Genomic DNA, 17,613 nt, shown 5'->3' with positions numbered 1-17,613 from the left:
TTGTAAGGTGTTCCAAGACGATGGCGCAGAGTACATAAAAGCCCTTTTACCAAATTCAGTTCGGAAATTTGGAACCGTTAGCAGGATAAAGTCCAGCGAACGAAGAGAGTACCCACCACATTTCTGAACAATAAAAATGCACAAATAAAAAGGTAGTAAAACCAAAATGGCTTTGTAAATAAAAGTATACCAGTGACTGAGCCTACGAGTGACTAGAGAAGGCCAGCCAACCCTGGTATACAAAGTGCAGTGGTGCGTAAGGGTTCTGCAGTTTAAAATAAATCTCAAAGTGCCATGGTAAAGAGTGTCAATTGATCTCAAACACTGAGCGGAAGCATTCATATATAAAATATCCCCAAAGTCTAGTAAAGGCATAAATGTAGCTGATACTACTAGCCTCCTTCTGGCTTCAAAAGAAAAACAGGCCTTATTCCTAAAATAAAATCCCAATTTCAGCTTCAATTTGTTTTGTAAATTGTTGAATATGCAATTTAAAAGAGAGGCCGTCATCAATTAAAATTCCAAGATATTTATATAAGGTTACAACCTCAATCTCCTTGCCCTGACAGGTAGTAATAGGTGAAAGGTTCAGAGGTCTATGTCTTGCATTAGAAAACACCATTACTTTAGTCTGTATTGAGGATAAGCTTCAATTGACACAAGGTATGTTGAACAGTATAAAAAGCAGTTTGCATGTTCTGGAAAGCTTTTGTAAGAGACGAGGCACAACAGTAAATAACAGTATCATCAGCATAAAAATGAAGTTGTGCATTTTGGACATTTTTGTCTAAATCATTTATATAAATAATGAATAAGAGAGGACCAAGTACAGAGCCTTGGGGCTCAAGACAGACAATTCAAGACAGACAATTTAACAGACATAAGCCCATCAAATTGAGGGCACTGAGTTCTATCAGACAGATATAGTTAGCAAACCATGCAACTGCATGCTGTGAAAGACCTACACTCGACAATCTCTGCCTTAGTATAGCATGATCAACTGTATCAAAAGCCTTAGAGAGATCAATAAAAAGTGAGACAGTGCTGTTTTTTGTCAATGGCTTCAGTGATATCATTTAAAACCTTCATGGCTGCTGTAATTGTGCTATGCTTCTTCCTGAGGCCCGATTGGTACATTGATAAAATAGAGTTAGTAAATAAAAACTGTGACAGCTTTGAGATTGGCCTACAATTATTTAAAAGAGTTGGATCTCCCCCTTTTAAAAGCGGTAGGACAAATGCTGATATCCAGATATTTGGAATGTCAGTACATACCAGGGTTAGATTGAACAGAGATGTAAATGGTTCAGCTATGAAATCAGCTGCCAGATTTAAAAAGCAGGGATCCAAAAGATCAGGACCTGCAGGCTTTCTCTGATCTAAGGATTTCAGGGCTTTATGTACTGTATCACCTGCACTGAGAATATCAAAAAGCTAAAAGTTTGACCAGCTCTCACTGGTTCATCCACACAGGGTTGTACAGAGACAGAGGACACTGAATCAAACAGCCTACCAGATGATACAAAGTGCTCATTGAAACAACTCAGCATTTCAGTTGTCATATATATAGCAACAGAGTCCTTCAAAACACATGACGGTAATTTATTAACATTACTGTTACCAGACATAGACTTAATAGCCTTCCAAAACTTTCTAGGGTCATTCAGGGTATCAGTGGTAACAGACATAAAATATTCAGACTTGGCCTTCCTGAGAAGAAAAGAACACTTGTTTCGTAACTGCCTAAAAAGAAGCCAATCAGCATCAGAACATGATTTCCTTGCTTTAGCCCAGGCTAGATTACGGTCATGAATAATACAAGACAGCTCAGAAGAAAACCATGGATTATCCCGCCCTTTAACCCTGAACCTGCGGAATGGGGCATGTTTGTTTACTATTTGGAAAAAACCATCATGAAAGAATTCAGGCAGTTTTCACATCAGGGATAAACTCAATCTGCTCCAGTCAAAATAAAACAAATCATGAAAGAAAGCCTGCTCATTAAAACACTTCAAATTTCTCTTACGAATAAACGTGGGCTCGTCTTAGGAACCTTAGTATTTCTAACAGCAACAACAGCACAATGGTCACTTAAATCATTACAAAAAACACCAACTGCAGAATATTTATGTGGAACATTTGTCAATATCAAATCAATCAGGGTAGATTTATCTGGGCATTTAAGATTTGGGCAAGTGGGTGAGTTAATCAACTGAGATTCATAGAATTTCAAAACATTTTTAAATCATCAGACACCGGCTTTAACCAACACCAGTTGAGATCACCAATCAAGATCATTTCACTGTAAAGAAGTTTAAACATAAGGTTCATCAAAGAAGAAAATGCATCACCGAGAGCAGAGGGGGGTCTGTAACAGCCAATCACAGTTATAGAGAGCAGAGGGGGGTCTATAACAGCCAATGACAGTTATAGAGAGCAGAGGGGGGTCTATAACAGCCAATGACAGTTATAGAGAGCAGAGGGGGGTCTATAACAGCCAATCACAGTTATAGAGAGCAGAGGGGGGTCTATAACAGCCAATGACAGTTATAGAGAGCAGAGGGGGGTCTGTAACAGCCAATCACAGTTATAGAGAGCAGAGGGGGGTCTATAACAGCCAAACACAGTTATAGAGAGCAGAGGGGGGTCTATAACAGCCAAACACAGTTATAGAGAGCAGAGGGGGTCTATAACAGCCAAACACAGTTATAGAGAGCAGAGGGGGGTCTATAACAGCCAATCACAGTTATAGAGAGCAGAGGGGGGTCTATAACAGCCAATCACAGTTATAGAGAGCAGAGGGGGGTCTATAACAGCCAAACACAGTTATAGAGAGCAGAGGGGGGTCTATAACAGCCAATCACAGTTATAGAGAGGCCCTTTGAAACCTCAATATTCAAAGCAAGAAATTCCAACTGTTTACAAATAGTTTCAGACTTCTCCACACTTACATGGAATTTAGATTTGACATATGTAGCCACACCCCCACCTTTCTTAACCCGATCAGTGTTTTACATATGTAGCCACACCCCCACCTTTCTTAACCCGATCAGTGTTTTACATATGTAGCCACACCCCCACCTTTCTTAACCCGATCAGTGTTTTACATATGTAGCCACACCCCACCTTTCTTAACCCGATCAGTGTTTTACATATGTAGCCACACCCCCACCTTTCTTAACCCGATCAGTGTTTTACATATGTAGCCACACCCCCACCTTTCTTAACCCGATCAGTGTTTTACATATGTAGCCACACCCCCACCTTTCTTAACCCGATCAGTGTTTTACATATGTAGCCACACCCCCACCTTTCTTAACCCGATCAGTGTTTTACATATGTAGCCACACCCCCACCTTTCTTATCCCGATCAGTGTTTTACATATATAGCCACACCCCCACCTTTCTTAACCCGATCAGTGTTTTACATATGTAGCCACACCCCCACCTTTCTTAACCCGATCAGTGCGATAAACATTGTAACCACTTATACAAATATCCTTATCAAAAACAGACTTGCTGAGCCAGGTTTCAGAAAACACAATTACATCAGCATCAGTTGATTTAGCCCAAATCCTAACCACATCAATTTTTGACAACAGGCTGGGTACATTTAACTGAAAAATACCAAAACCAGATCTTGATTTAAAATCAGAGGGGTTTGGAGACATTGCATATCAGGGCCAGGGTTAGGTTGCACGTTACCTGATATCAACAAAAGAAGAATAACGAGGCACCTCTGTTTAATAACCTTGCACTGCTTCTCTTTTTTAAGAGACCTACTGCAAGCACATTCTACAAGTGAGTTTCCAGACAATACAAAACAGTCATTTAAAACCATTAGACTTTGGTAGTGACACAAATTTGTACTGTTCACATGGACGAGTGGACCGAGCGAAAAAGTGCGAGTTCCCACAGACAAAATGTCCAATGGACGGGAGAGCACATTGTCAAATGTACTCACTCAGCGACAAAGTTTGTTTTCTCCAGAGTTCAGTAAAGTCAGTGCACAAAGCAATACCACAAAAACTGTCATTTTCACTGACCAAAAAAATAAAAGTAGTGGCCAACGAGGGTAAGGGGAGAGAGAGACAGTGTGTATGTATGAGTCTGAATGTGAGTGTTTGCGCGTGTGAGTAGATTGGGTGTTGAGGTCGATAGAGAGAACGTTGAGATTGTTGAGCTGCCACTGACAGATAGGTGAAGAGCAAAAAGGAGCAGCTTGGAAAAAGACACTCCACAAACGAATGCCAAAGAGCTCCATTTTGGTCTCATCTGACCACAACACTTTCACCCAGTTGTCCTCTGAATCATTCAGATGTTCATTGGCAAACTTCAGTCGGGCATGTACAGTGGGGAGAACAAGTATTTAGTCAGCCACTAATTGTGCAAGTTCTCTCTTGGCCATAGTGGAGTTTGGAGTGTGACTGTTTGAGGTTGTGGACAGGTGTCTTTTATACTGATAACAAGTTCAAACAGGTGCCATTAATACAGGTAACGAGTGGAGGACAGAAGAGCCTCTTAAAGAAGAAGTTACAGGTCTGTGAGAGCCAGAAATCTTGCTTGTTTGTAGGTGACTAAATACTTATTTTCCACCATAATTTGCAAATAAATTCATAAAAAATCCTACAATGTGATTTTCTGGATTTTTTCTCTCATTTTGTCTGTCATGGTTGAAGTGTACCTATGATGAAAATTACAGGCCTCTCTCATCTTTTTAAGTGGGAGAACTTGCACAATTGGTGGCTGACTAAATACTTTTTTGCCACACTGTATATGTGCTATCTTGAGCAGGGGGACCTTGCGGGCGCTGCTGGATTTCAGTTCTTCACAGCGTAGTGTGTTACCAATTGTTTTCTTGGTGACTATGGTCCCAGCTGCCTTGAGATCATTGACAAGAGCCTCCCGTGTAGTTCTGGGCATGATTCCTCACCGTTCTCATGATCATTGCAACTCCACGAGGTGAGATCTTGCATGGAGCCCCAGGACAGTTCTTTTGTGTTTCTTCCATTTGCAAAAAGTCACACCAACTGTTGTCACCTTCTCACCAAGCTGCATGGCGATGGTCTTGTAGCCCATTCCAGCCTTGTGTAGGTCTACAATCTTGTCCCTGACATCCTTAGAGAGCTCTTTGGTCTTGGCCATGGTGGAGAGTTTGGAATCTGATTGATTGATTGCTTCTGTGGACAGGTGTCCCTTTAAGTGTGTGCTCCTAATATCAGCTCGTTACCTGTATAAAAGACACCTGGGAGCCAGAAATCTTTCTGATTGTGAGGGGGTCAAATACTTATTTCCCTCATTAATAAAATGCAAATCAATTTATAACATTTTTGACATGTGTTTTTCTGGATTTCTTTGGTTGTTATTCTGTCTCTCACTGTTCAAATAAACCTACCATTAAAATTATAGACTGATCATTTCTTTGTCATTGGGCAAACGTACAAAATCAGCAGGGGATCAAATACTTTTTTCCTTCACTGTAGCTATATAAACCACGCCCCTTTGTAAACACACTTTCTACAATGTTGGTTACAAGGTGGTACATTTAAATTAGGTAAGAGAATATCAGATTGATGGATTAAAATGAGTGTTAAGGGGATGTCACCCTATCCCCTTAATAATCCCAACTCCTGAATCCAAGTGTTTGACATGGGGGAGGGGACCAGTAACTATGATCAAACTTTATCAATGTAGAATCATCAGACATTTTTTTTTACTTTGATTTGGTTTCATCAAAATATCATCACATTTCATGAAAAACATGATTTTGACCGATAAATAATATTTTAATAAGAACATATTCATGTCGGATCTCAATTCGTGAAGACCACAAAACTGAAAATGAATGAATGCAGTAATGATGTCTCTGTCACTAGCAAACACAGTCATGGTTGTTACTGAAAACTCAAAAATTCCCTTAAAAGGTACCCTGCGCAATATGCAAATAAGGCTTAAAAGCCTATAGCAGTGTTTCCCAACCCTGGTCCTCCAGTACCCCCATCAGTACACATTTTATTGTAACCCTGGATAAGCGCAATAGATTCAACTTGTCAACTAATCATCATGCCCTCAATGAGCCGAGTGTGTTTTTCCACAGGTACAATGAAACTGTGTTCTGTTGGGAAACACAGTCCTATAGCAGGGCTATTCATTTCCAGTCCTGGAGGGCTGAAACATTTCTGGTTTTGGATTTTTGTATGGTCTCTCAAAGAACCATCCCTCTTATGGTTCTTCAGGGACGCTAAAATGACCCTCCTATGGCATCGCCCTCAAGAACCTGATTTGGTTCCAACAAGCATCTTTGTTTTTAAGAGAGTGGTGTGTGTGTGCATTTGTGTTTGTGCGTGCACATGTGTGTGTTTGTGCATGCGTACATCTCAAAGTCACTCATGATGGATATTCCAACTAGGATCCAGCTGTCATGCAGCTCATAGTTCCGGCCCCTAAACCCATCCCTCCTAATCAACACTACAGCCCAGTAATACAGTATGTATAAGATAAGACAATTTAAAAAAGGAGCCATTCGAAAGTGCAGACAATTTTTCATAATCCAGGGTTTTCAGTTAGGACACATGGCAAAGGAAGGCACAGGAGAATTGCCTGCCTGCCAAGAATGGAGGGAAGCCATCTTCTTCATAAAACCTGAGAAAAAACAACCAATTTAAATGGAACCCAGCATGGAGATGTGAAGAGTGGCAGTTGGAATGGAAAAGATAAAAATGTCACCTGGAGAGACAGGGAGGCCTATTTTCTAGCAGCATCCGTTCAGTCTCATAGTCTACGACAGACAGTGGAACAACAACGGCGGAAACAAAAGACAGACAGAGAGAACAAAGCCAAACAGAAAATTACCAAATTGCTTGTCAGAAAATGAAAACTATTGTTTCCAACAGGCTGCTCTGCTCCCAAGAGACCTGCCGTCAATGACAAAGACAAATGTGCGTGTCAAAGACAAGTCTATCTGTGGTGGCGAAGGCTGGATTCATAACAAGTGGAAGAAATTGTTGACTGCTTTTGAAAGCAGTTAAACAGGCCAATTGTTGTTTTGTTATCCTGAACAATTGAAAGTGTATGTATCATTGCCTATCTCTCTCTGACAAGAAAACACGGTGGCTCTATTTTTATCAACTTTCCACTTAGAAGTAAGAAGAGTTAGTGCTCTATTCAATCTGTCAAGATGAAGCGTTACAGATTCTGCAACAGAAATGTAAAGGTCATTTCCGATTGAGCCGACATATGTAGCGTTTACCGTGAATGAGGTCTCCGCTAAAGCGGGGAACATTGTCTTTAAATGTAAGTGCACTGCCTCTAAGCTAACTACACTACAGTACAATACTATTATTGCTCTCTGCACTGCTGCAATGAACTGCAATCCAACTACCCTGAAAGCGAAATACTTGTGCGTATGACTGACATAGAGCAGGGTTTCCCCCACCGGTGCCCTAGCACTATACAGCTGATTCAAACAACCAAATCATCATCAAGCTTTGATGATTTGAATCAGCTGTGTAATGCTAGGGCAACAAAACAAGACATGCACCTGGGGGGGCTAAGGACCAGGTTTGGGAAACGCTGCCATAGAGGATAGTGTGAGGACGAATGCTGGAGTGCTATTACATTCCAGTTGATCTCCTGGGTCATGAACGTTGTGCATGCCGTGTTCTGATCCAGGCTAAGGCACACCCAAACAAATGCTTATTCAAACCATGAGACTTGTGCTTGTCCGGGCCACAACAAAAACATTTACTGAGGTACTGGAAATGGGAAATACTGTTCTAGGGGGTAGAGGGGTCTTTATGGCCTTTACAACACTGTTGATATGTTTCATTAACTGGAAATGGGAAACACTGTTCTAGGGGGTAGAGGGGTCTTTATGGACTTAACAACACTGTTGATATGTTTCATTAACTGGAAATGAGAAACACTGTTCTAGGGGGTAGAGGGGTCTTTATGGACTTAACAACACTGTTGATATGTTTCATTAACTGGAAATGGGAACTAACGTTTCCTACAGCCCTGCCAGAACAACCAGAATAACATAGCATGTATGTTCCTCCATAACTACAGTATTGAGAAATATTACTACAGTTAATTGTGAAACTGAAAATTAAGGGGAGGAGAAGAATGGATATATATTTTCAAAATGTATTTTTAATAAGGTGCTTAAAATCTCACATACATTAGTTTTTGGTTTCACAGAACAAGGATAAGAACATCTATACCCCCAACCCAGGAACTCATGATTAGCAGTGTAATGGAAACGTTTCACTACTGTACACATACAGACTACATCATCGACACAGTGTGGGTGGGGACAGGATGCACAGATCACAGGTAATTAAGGCAACATGTCACAAGGTATTGAAGGTAAAGAGCATAGAGATAAAACAAAGTGTTCTATCACTATGGTAATGATAACAATAACACTTCTCTAGACAGAGTGTAAAAAATGTCAAACAAGGAGTAACTGAAAGGCAAGCTTTTTAGGACATACATTATACCCCAAAGAAAACTTTTTCCACAGACAGTTTCTCTGCCATACAGCTGAGTGACTGGGAACCCCTTGTACAGAGGTTGTCAGGTCCCAGTCGCACCTTGCGGATGAGTGATTAGGTGACAAGGTCAGGGGGTGTGCTAGACCTGTCACTCTAAACTCTGTGCCGAGTTTGTTCCTTGTTGTTCCTGTCTTTTCTGTGGATGTCACTTTTCTGAGCGTCTGTTACGCGTCTGTTTTGTATTTGGTGGGAAGCATCACCACCAACTCCATGCATGCCAGGGAAAGAGCTGCTAACAGAACCACTACCTATTTTGTCAGTGTCCCCAGCACAGCGCTCCCTGCTGGTGAACGTTGTGCATTACATGTAGACCAGCTTCCTGGTTATGTTATGTGGCTCCATTACCACATTTCCATACAGAATCAGCCACGTCTCAGCTGGGCAACAGAAAGTAGTATTCCCATATTTCATTATAGAGTCTCTGTATTTGTCTGTTACTGTTATCAACTGTGTTAGTGTTCTGATCCCTCAATACATAAATATCTGGAATAATAACAGACATGTCTACTGAGGAATATAGAAAAATAATAATGCATTGCCAAGTTGAAATTGGAAAAAATCTCCCACATATTAAAACAAACTAAAAACTAAGAAAATAACATTTGAGAACAACTTCTAAAATGTCTACATAATAACCAACTCGGAAACAAAATGGCTGACTCCTGTAGTCAGTTTCTTTAACAAAGCTGAAAGGTCACAATGGGAAAACTGCTACTTCCTACTTCCTCATTATCAACTGCTAATGAAAACGGATCGTCTCATTACACCATGAGACCTGCACAGCAGAGCCTCGAAATACACAGAGAGAGTTCTGACTTTGCATGCTGAGAGAGACACTCAATGGGACTCATTCAATCACGGCCCACGACACTGGCAGGGACCAATCAATTCAATAGGGAGATTTTTAAAAATATATAAATGCAGGAGGGGAGGAACGGTTTGTCATTATCAGTCTTGCATAATATTCCTTGAAAGAGAGGGGGGGGGGGGTTTAAAAGAGGGAGCTCATATGTCACTATTAAACGACAGGTACACAGGTCATTTGCAGAACAGCTCCGTTTGACAGTGTCCCCCCTGCCATTCATAACCAGCAGTTATGAGTGACACTAAAACGCTATGCGGTCCCTTGTTAGAATAGACGGGCACGGTTGGGCCTGTTGATTGGCTGCTAGAGCTCCTCAGCCAATCATGCCTCTCCTTCCAGATTAAAACCAGAGAACAGCCAGGTCACCTGCCACAGAGTGCCTCTTTAGACATTACTTCTGTAAACAACAACAGTCCCTCATCATGCCATGACCGGGTAAAAAAAACAACGGTTCAACTGTAATTTGAACTTTACACTACGAAAAAGAAAAAGACGATGCTGCATCTGAGGACCAGGCCAGCAGGACAAACAGTCCCTTACAGTTAACATTAATGACTAACTGTCTGAGGCCCTCGGCTCTTCAGCTCTTCTCATTGGCTACATGGAAATCACAATGCCTCAACGACCACCGTCATATAACACATTTACAACTACAGTTAGTTATAATTAATATAAGGTCAAAAAGGGGGCTAGGTTGGACTTCCTATATCGCTTATTTTTCTCCTCTTCTTTGTGCAATGTGTTTAACACTGTTCCAGTCTTTGTTTTCCTCTTGGGTCAGTTTGTTTGTGTTGTCTGTCAGACTGAGACGAAGACGTCGAGGTAGAGGCGGTCGTAGGATTCCCTGAAGAAGAGGATGAGGACCAGGCTGAAGGCACAGGAGCCCGTCAGACACCAGTTCAGCCACGACAAATCTGAGGAGACGGGGAGAAGAGAAGAGGGGGAAAAGGAACAGTATTAGTTGGTAAATCTTTGTTGAAGGTCACTCATCTGTATCTCTCTACACACTGCAGGCAAGTCATCATCGGTACACTACTGTTCTTTATAACAGATGTTAAGAATAACCAATCACTTAGTTCAAGCATTGACTTCGTTACTGTGTATAAACCGATGCCAGAAACCGATGATACACAATAGTATATCGTGATGAAGTTATTTATCTCCATTACCTCAAAACAAGCCCTAATCACACAATATAACCTAGAGTGTGAATGAATTAGCTGAACTTTGTTTCATGCATCTAAATAATGTAAGTTATATAAGTAATAGCACATTTTCCTCTGCAGCATTGACCTAAACTTGAACCTCAAAGAGTTTATTTTTCCCCGTTTTCCTGTTCAAGCTCAGGGGGCCCTAGCGTAGAGCTCAGCAGACCTGTAATGAAGAGGTTATGGAAGGCCAGGTGGAGAGAGCATACATCTTGACTCACACATTACTTCCTGTTGCTGCCCCAGGAAAACCATCGATAGGTCTCCTGCTCAGATATAGTTAGCTGCACAATACTAGGCATGCCCTCTAACATGATGTAGAGGTGTGGGTGAGAGAAAGAGAGACAGAAAGATAGTGATTGGGGTGCCCAGCATCCCCATCACTAAGAGGGGAACCACACGGCCTGATAAGGGAGAAGATAAAAGGTCTCCAGCAGCTATCTGAGCCCTGATAAAGGACCAGCAGGAACCAGTAGTACTAAATATAGAGAAATGAGATCAAAACACACTGACCCCTGGGGACTAAATGTTTATTTTTGATCAAACCTTTATTTAACTACGCAAGTCAGTTAAGAACAAATTCTTATTTTCAATGATGGCCTACTGGGCAACAGTGGATTAACTGCCTAGTTCAGGAGCAAAATGACAGGTTTTTACCTTGTCAGCTCGGGGATTCGAACCAGCAACCTTTCGGTTACTGGTCCAACACTCTAACCACTAGGTTACCTGCCACCGCGACTAAGCAGAGCATACATCTTAAAACCCCTCTGCAGAGCATTAATTTCAGAAGGCCGGTCCAATAATACAGTTGATCAATTGCCCCTGAAGTGAGCGGCTCAATCAATGGGTAAAAAGTGAGAATCAGGCTAGGTCAGCTGTTTGGCCTGTTTGGGTCAATTCTATGATTTGGCCCACCACCAACTCTCTGAGTGAGTCAGCCAGGAAGGATTCAGCATGCCACCAGGATAAAGTGAAGGAGACATAGGTGCATCACACACAGGATAAACAAAGCTGTCATTTTCTGGCTTATTCTTTCACATATGGTGGCTGCCTACACCTACAGGGGTACCCAGAGAACATTCAGAGCACCAGAGGGGGAGGGGACATAGGGCTGAGTTAGAGAGGAGGAGGCTCCTCCTTGGGATAAGCGGAAGAACACTTTTTCTTGCTTATTCTTTCATTTATTTTGTCGCCACTACGGGGGAAAATAACATTGGAGCCTCTTCCTAAAGCAGAGAGAGAGAGAGAGAACATCTGTGGGTCCAGAGCTCAGTGGACAGAGAGAGAGAGAGAGAGATAGAGAGAGAGAGAACATCTGTGGGTCCAGAGCTCAGTTGACAGAGAGAGAGAGAGATAGAGAGAGAGAGAACATCTGTGAGTCCAGAGCTCAGTGGACAGAGAGAGAGAGGGAGAACATCTGTGAGTCCAGAGCTCAGTGGACAGAGAGAGAGAGAGAGCATCTGTGAGTCCAGAGCTCAGTGGACAGAGAGAGAGAGGGAGAACATCTGTGAGTCCAGAGCTCAGTGGACAGAGAGAGAGAGGGAGAACATCTGTGAGTCCAGAGCTCAGTGGACAGAGAGAGAGAGAACATCTGTGAGTCCAGAGCTCAGTGGACAGAGAGAGAGAGAGAGAACATCTGTGAGTCCAGAGCTCAGTGGACAGAGAGAGAGAGAGAACATCTGTGAGTCCAGAGCTCAGTGGACCGAGAGAGAGAACATCTGTGAGTCCAGAGCTCAGTGGACCGAGAGAGAGAGAACATCTGTGAGTCCAGAGCTCAGTGGACAGAGAGAGAGAGAGAAACATCTGTGAGTCCAGAGCTCAGTGGACAGAGAGAGAGAGAACATATGTGAGTCCAGAGCTCAGTGGACAGAGAGAGAGAGAACATATGTGAGTCCAGAGCTCAGTGGACAGAGAGAACATCTGTGAGTCCAGAGCTCAGTGGACAGAGAGAGAGAGAGAGAGAGAGAGAGAGAGAACATCTGTGAGTCCAGAGCTCAGTGGACAGAGAGAGAACATCTGTGGGACCAGAGCTCAGTGGACAGAGAGAGAGAGAGAGAACATCTGAGTCCAGAGCTCAGTGGACAGAGAGAGAGAGAGAGAGAGAGAACATCTGTGGGTACAGAGCTCAGTGGACAGAGAGAGAGAACATGTGAGTCCAGAGCTCAGTGGACACAGAGAGAGAGAGAGAGAGAGAGAGAGAGAACATCTGTGAGTCCAGAGCTCAGTGGACAGAGAGAGTTAAGAGAAGTGATGAGGTGGAAGATGTTTCATCCTGAAGTAGCACAATCATTAATCAGGTTAGATCAGTAACATGTTGTGTGGGAAGTTATGGGAGTTGTGTTTATCTGACAGCTCTGTCTCCACAGCCTGCCTGACCCAGACTCATCCATTTAGATGAAGACAGAGAGAACAGAGAGGGAGGAGAGATGTTGGGAGGAGAGATGTGTGAATTGGTGTGGAGTCTGAATGAATGCTAATGTGTCTATGTATGCCCACCAACCAACCAAATCTCTTAGGTAATCCAGTCAGGTATTTGGTGGTAAAGAAGTGACTAACCGGCTCAAGAGCAGCCAATGGTCCCAGTGACATCATCAGTGAGGAGTAGCAGGGCTGCAGTGTGTGGAAAGTAAGAGAGAAAGCAAAACTATTTGGAGTTGCTTGAACAGCAAATCAAAGGGGAATAGGAGTGGACATAATTTCCCTTTCTGAACAGTAATAATGAAAGAGCCTCTGGGGAGAGAGACGACGATGCAATTCCTCACAAGCCATCATAGCTCCAGTACCTCAGTGCTCAGTTAAAAAGGAAATTATGTTTTCACTTCTTCCTCTGGCTCTACACGGAGTGTACAAAACATTAGGAACACCTGCTCTTTCCATGACAGACTGACCAGGTAAATTCAGGTGAAAGCTATGATCCCTTATTGATGTCACTTGTTAAATCTACTTCAAATCAGTGTAGATGAAGGGGAGGAGACAGGATAAAGAAGGAAGCTTAAGCCTTGAGACATGGATTGTGTACGTGTGCCAGAGGGTGAGTGGGCAAGACAAAAGATTTTGAACGGGTCTGGTAGTAGGTGCCAGGCGCACCAGTTTGTGTCAAGAACTGCTGGGTTATTCACGCTCAACAGTTTCCTGTGTGTATCAAGATTGGTCCACCACCCAAAGGGCATCCAGCCAATTTGACACAACTATGGGTAGCATTGACGTCAACATGGGCCAGCATCCCTGTGCAACTCTCTCAACCTCTTGTAGAGTCCAGCTCCTGACGAATTGAGGTCGTTCTGAGGGCAAAAGGGGTTGCAACTCAATATTAGGTAGGTGTTCTCTTCTCCTTCTGTCTGTGTCTCTGTCAATTTCAGAAGTGAGGGTCTAAAAGCTGATAAATAGCCCTCACCAGCGAGAGGAAGTGGAATAACATAAACCGCTGCAGACACCCACAGGCTGGTACACAAAGCAGGGACACGAGGGACTGGGGGGAGTGCGTCAAGGCCAGACACAGACGGCTATTTAGCTCTGACACCTCACCCTATGCACGTTGTGGTGAACGTATTACTGCCACACAGGCTGTCATGAGTCACGACCACAGTAAAATTCCATGACTGTTGAGGTAATCTCCTTTTATGCATTCTGGATATGTGTTGGTAGAACCCAACTCGCTAATGACAGTCTGGTCGCTAATGGCCTGGTACTCAGGGCTCTATTGTCCCTCCATCAGGTCCTAATGGCCTGGTACTCAGGGCTCTATTGTCCCTCCATCAGGTCCTAATGGCCTCGTAGCCAGGGCTCCATTGTCCCTCTAACCACTCTGACATCAATGCAAATGCAATCGAAAATCACATCAAACACTTATCATCAAAACAGTATCATGCTTTTAAAACTCACCTCACTGTCATCTATCAATTTGAAGAAAGAAAACAGGTTGAAACTGAGTGGAAAACATGGTCATTTGGGTGTTGTTTGAAACATTACACTAAATGGACAGTGCTTTGTAAGGTGATGATTCTTTCAAAACCACATATGCATATTAGAGTTTATTGACACAACTGTGGGAAGCATTGGAGTCAACTTGGGCCAGCATCCCCGTGGAACTCTTTCCACACCTTGTAGAGTCCCAGCTCCTGACCAATTGAGTGGAAAAAGGCACATAGGCATTTTTATGAGCCCAAGCCCGAAAAAAATAATGGAATTAAAATAATGATTGTGCTGTTATACAATACATAGCATATTACGCATGGCAAAATAAATATGACAAAAAATAACTGATTCAAAATGTCCGGTTTAATTGTCTCCAAATTAAACCGGAAGCCAGCCGCACCAATGTGTCAGAGGAAACCTCGTACAGCTGCCAACCGAAGTCAGCGTGCAGGCGTCCAGTCCGCCACAAGGAGTTGCTAGAGCGCAATGGGACAAGGACATCCTGGCCGGCCAAACCCTCCCCTAACCTGGACCACGCTGGGCCAATTGTGCAATGCCTCATGGGTCTCCCGGGCGCGGCCGGCTGCGACACAGCCTGGGATCGAACCCGGGTCTTTAGTGACACCTCTAGCACTGTGATGCAGTGCCTAGTAACATGGAGGCCAACTGTATTTGATTTTGAATAGCCTAGTAACAGCGATTTTTATATATTTAATGAATAGGCTGACATTTATTTCTCAGCTGCTCATATTAAGCACAAGCTCCGCTATAAAACACAGGTATCCTACCCGGCATGATTGAAAAACAAACTGTGTGGAAATGGCCTCTATTCGCTATTCCAGTGCATACGGATGACTTGTTCCTGCCCCTATTTCTGCTCATTCGATAATTATTAGTAATGACAAATTAAATTGAGAAAGTCTGATGGGTGAAAATATTATGGCTTGATGAGAAAACAGTGTGTGTAGTCTGAGGAAAGGAGTGCAAGTTTTTTGTGTGACTTTCTCAAATCAATAGCCCCTAGTGCAGCCCATATACAGCACCAGTCAAAAGTTTGGACACACCTACTCATTCCAGGGTTTTTATTTATTTATGTATTTAGAGAATCCCAAGAGTGTGCAAAGCTGTCATCAAGGCAAAGGGCGGCTACTTTGAAGAATCTCAAATATATTTTGATTTGTGTAACACTTTTTTGGTTACTACATGATTCCATATGTGTTATTTCAGAGTTGATGTATTCCCCATTATTCTACAATGTAGAAAATAGTTTAAAAAAATAAGAAAAACCCTTGAATGAGTAGTTGTGTCCAAACTTACTGTATGTTTTGATTTCTAAGATATTCTAAGGTTTGTATCATTCTAAGGTTTGTATCGTAAAGTCTCCAAATAACTCTAAATCTAGCGTATAGGATCTGTTTCAAATGATCACTTTTACCCTCAACATAGCCACTTCATATGCACACTCTCTCCGGAATGGGAAAAATATCCTTTCTATTGTATTCAGTAAGTTCAATTATATTGTTCTTACTATAAAATCATATAATATAAAATAATGGTTTGGGACTTATAAGCATATCTTGTCTGCTAAATGAACAAGCCTACAGCCTCTGGAATGGCACTTAGCCAGATAACATAAAGTAGGCCAACAACTCATATTCTGTTCTTCTGAAATACATTTTTCTTTAAATCATAATGTTTCTTTAGACCTGCCTAAAATAAATCATGGATGTATTGTGACGGTGTACATTAAATGTATTTATTGTGATGGTGTACATTAAATGGATGTATTGTGATGGTGTACATTAAATGGATGTATTGTGATGGTGTACATTAAATGGATGTATTGTGACGGTGTACATGAAATGTATTTATTGTGACGGTGTACATGAAATGTATTTATTGTGACGGTGTACATGAAATGTATTTATTGTGACGGTGTACATGAAATGTATTTATTGTGACGGTGTACATGAAATGGATTTATTGTGACGGTGTACATTAAATGGATGTATTGTGACGGTGTACATTAAATGGATTTATTGTGACGGTGTACATGAAATGTATTTATTGTGACGGTGTACATTAAATGGATTTATTGTGATGGTGTACATTAAATAGATTTATTGTGATGGTGTACATTAAATAGATTTATTGTGATGGTGTATATTTAATGGATTTATTTAACTTTTTGAAATGTAGATGTTCCAAAGGCACGCATCAGCAGCCTGTACGCAGCTTGTATGTGTGAATGCCTGGGGATGCTAAATGTGTTAATGTTAATTAACAGTCAATTATCGTGAGACAAGCATGTATTTGCATGACAATAGCTGACACAATTTCATGGCAGCCACAGACTTACCCACGCGCACACACACACACGCAAACTCACACACGCACAGAGGCTGAGTCGCGAGCAGAAGTCACTTATTGCTGCCGCAATTATTCCTAATTGTGGCCAATGATGCTGGTGCGTTTAAAATGGACGTCACGTTTCAGACTGATTTATTCCTCCCATTCTCACTTTCCTCTGTTTGTTTTTAGGGGAAAGAAGCTTGCTGACATTTATCTGATATAAATATGACTTAACTAATCGAAATGAAATCATTAAACGTTCAATGAAACAAAATGAGAATAATAACTTTCTATTACTGTCAGAATATTCAGACTAGGTGGGAAGACATTGAGACTGTTGTGTCATTTAATATGACTGTGTGTATTTCAAATAGGAGGTGTGATTATAGTATCAACTGTTCCCACCACAATCATTCAAAAACATCCCAGAAATGAAAGAGCAACTGCAAAACAAAATCATTGTTCTGGATCAACATGTCTCTACACGGAGCTATGGTCTTCGCTGCCTCCATAACACTCACTAAAGGTTACAGATTCCAGATACAGTTGACGTCGGAACTTTACATACACTTAGGTTGGAGTCATTAAAACTCGTTTTTCAACCACTCCACACATTTCTTGTTAACAAACTATAGTTTTGGCAAGTCGGTTAGGACATCTACTTTGCGCATGACACAAGTAATTGTTCCAACAATTGTTTACAGACAGATTATTTCAC

The 17,613-nt window shown here is 41.9% G+C and overlaps 1 protein-coding gene across 1 annotated transcript in view; it reads right to left on the bottom strand.

Moving 5' to 3' along the window:
• Nucleotides 1-8,131: 8,131 nt before the first annotated feature.
• The window catches only part of LOC115130055 (solute carrier family 49 member 4-like), an 81,901-nt gene continuing 72,419 nt past the window's right edge, over nt 8,132-17,613 (bottom strand). The window contains exon 9 of the mRNA XM_065018591.1: nt 8,132-10,334. Coding sequence (XP_064874663.1) covers nt 10,219-10,334 — 116 coding nt within the window. The 3' untranslated portion in view covers nt 8,132-10,218. The remainder of the gene's footprint in view (nt 10,335-17,613) is intronic.

This window comes from Oncorhynchus nerka, linkage group LG1 (assembly GCF_034236695.1).
Source record: "Oncorhynchus nerka isolate Pitt River linkage group LG1, Oner_Uvic_2.0, whole genome shotgun sequence".
Lineage (NCBI taxonomy): Eukaryota > Metazoa > Chordata > Actinopteri > Salmoniformes > Salmonidae > Oncorhynchus > Oncorhynchus nerka.
Note: the sequence above shows the minus strand (reverse complement) of the source record. Positions and strands in the feature narration are given on the sequence as shown.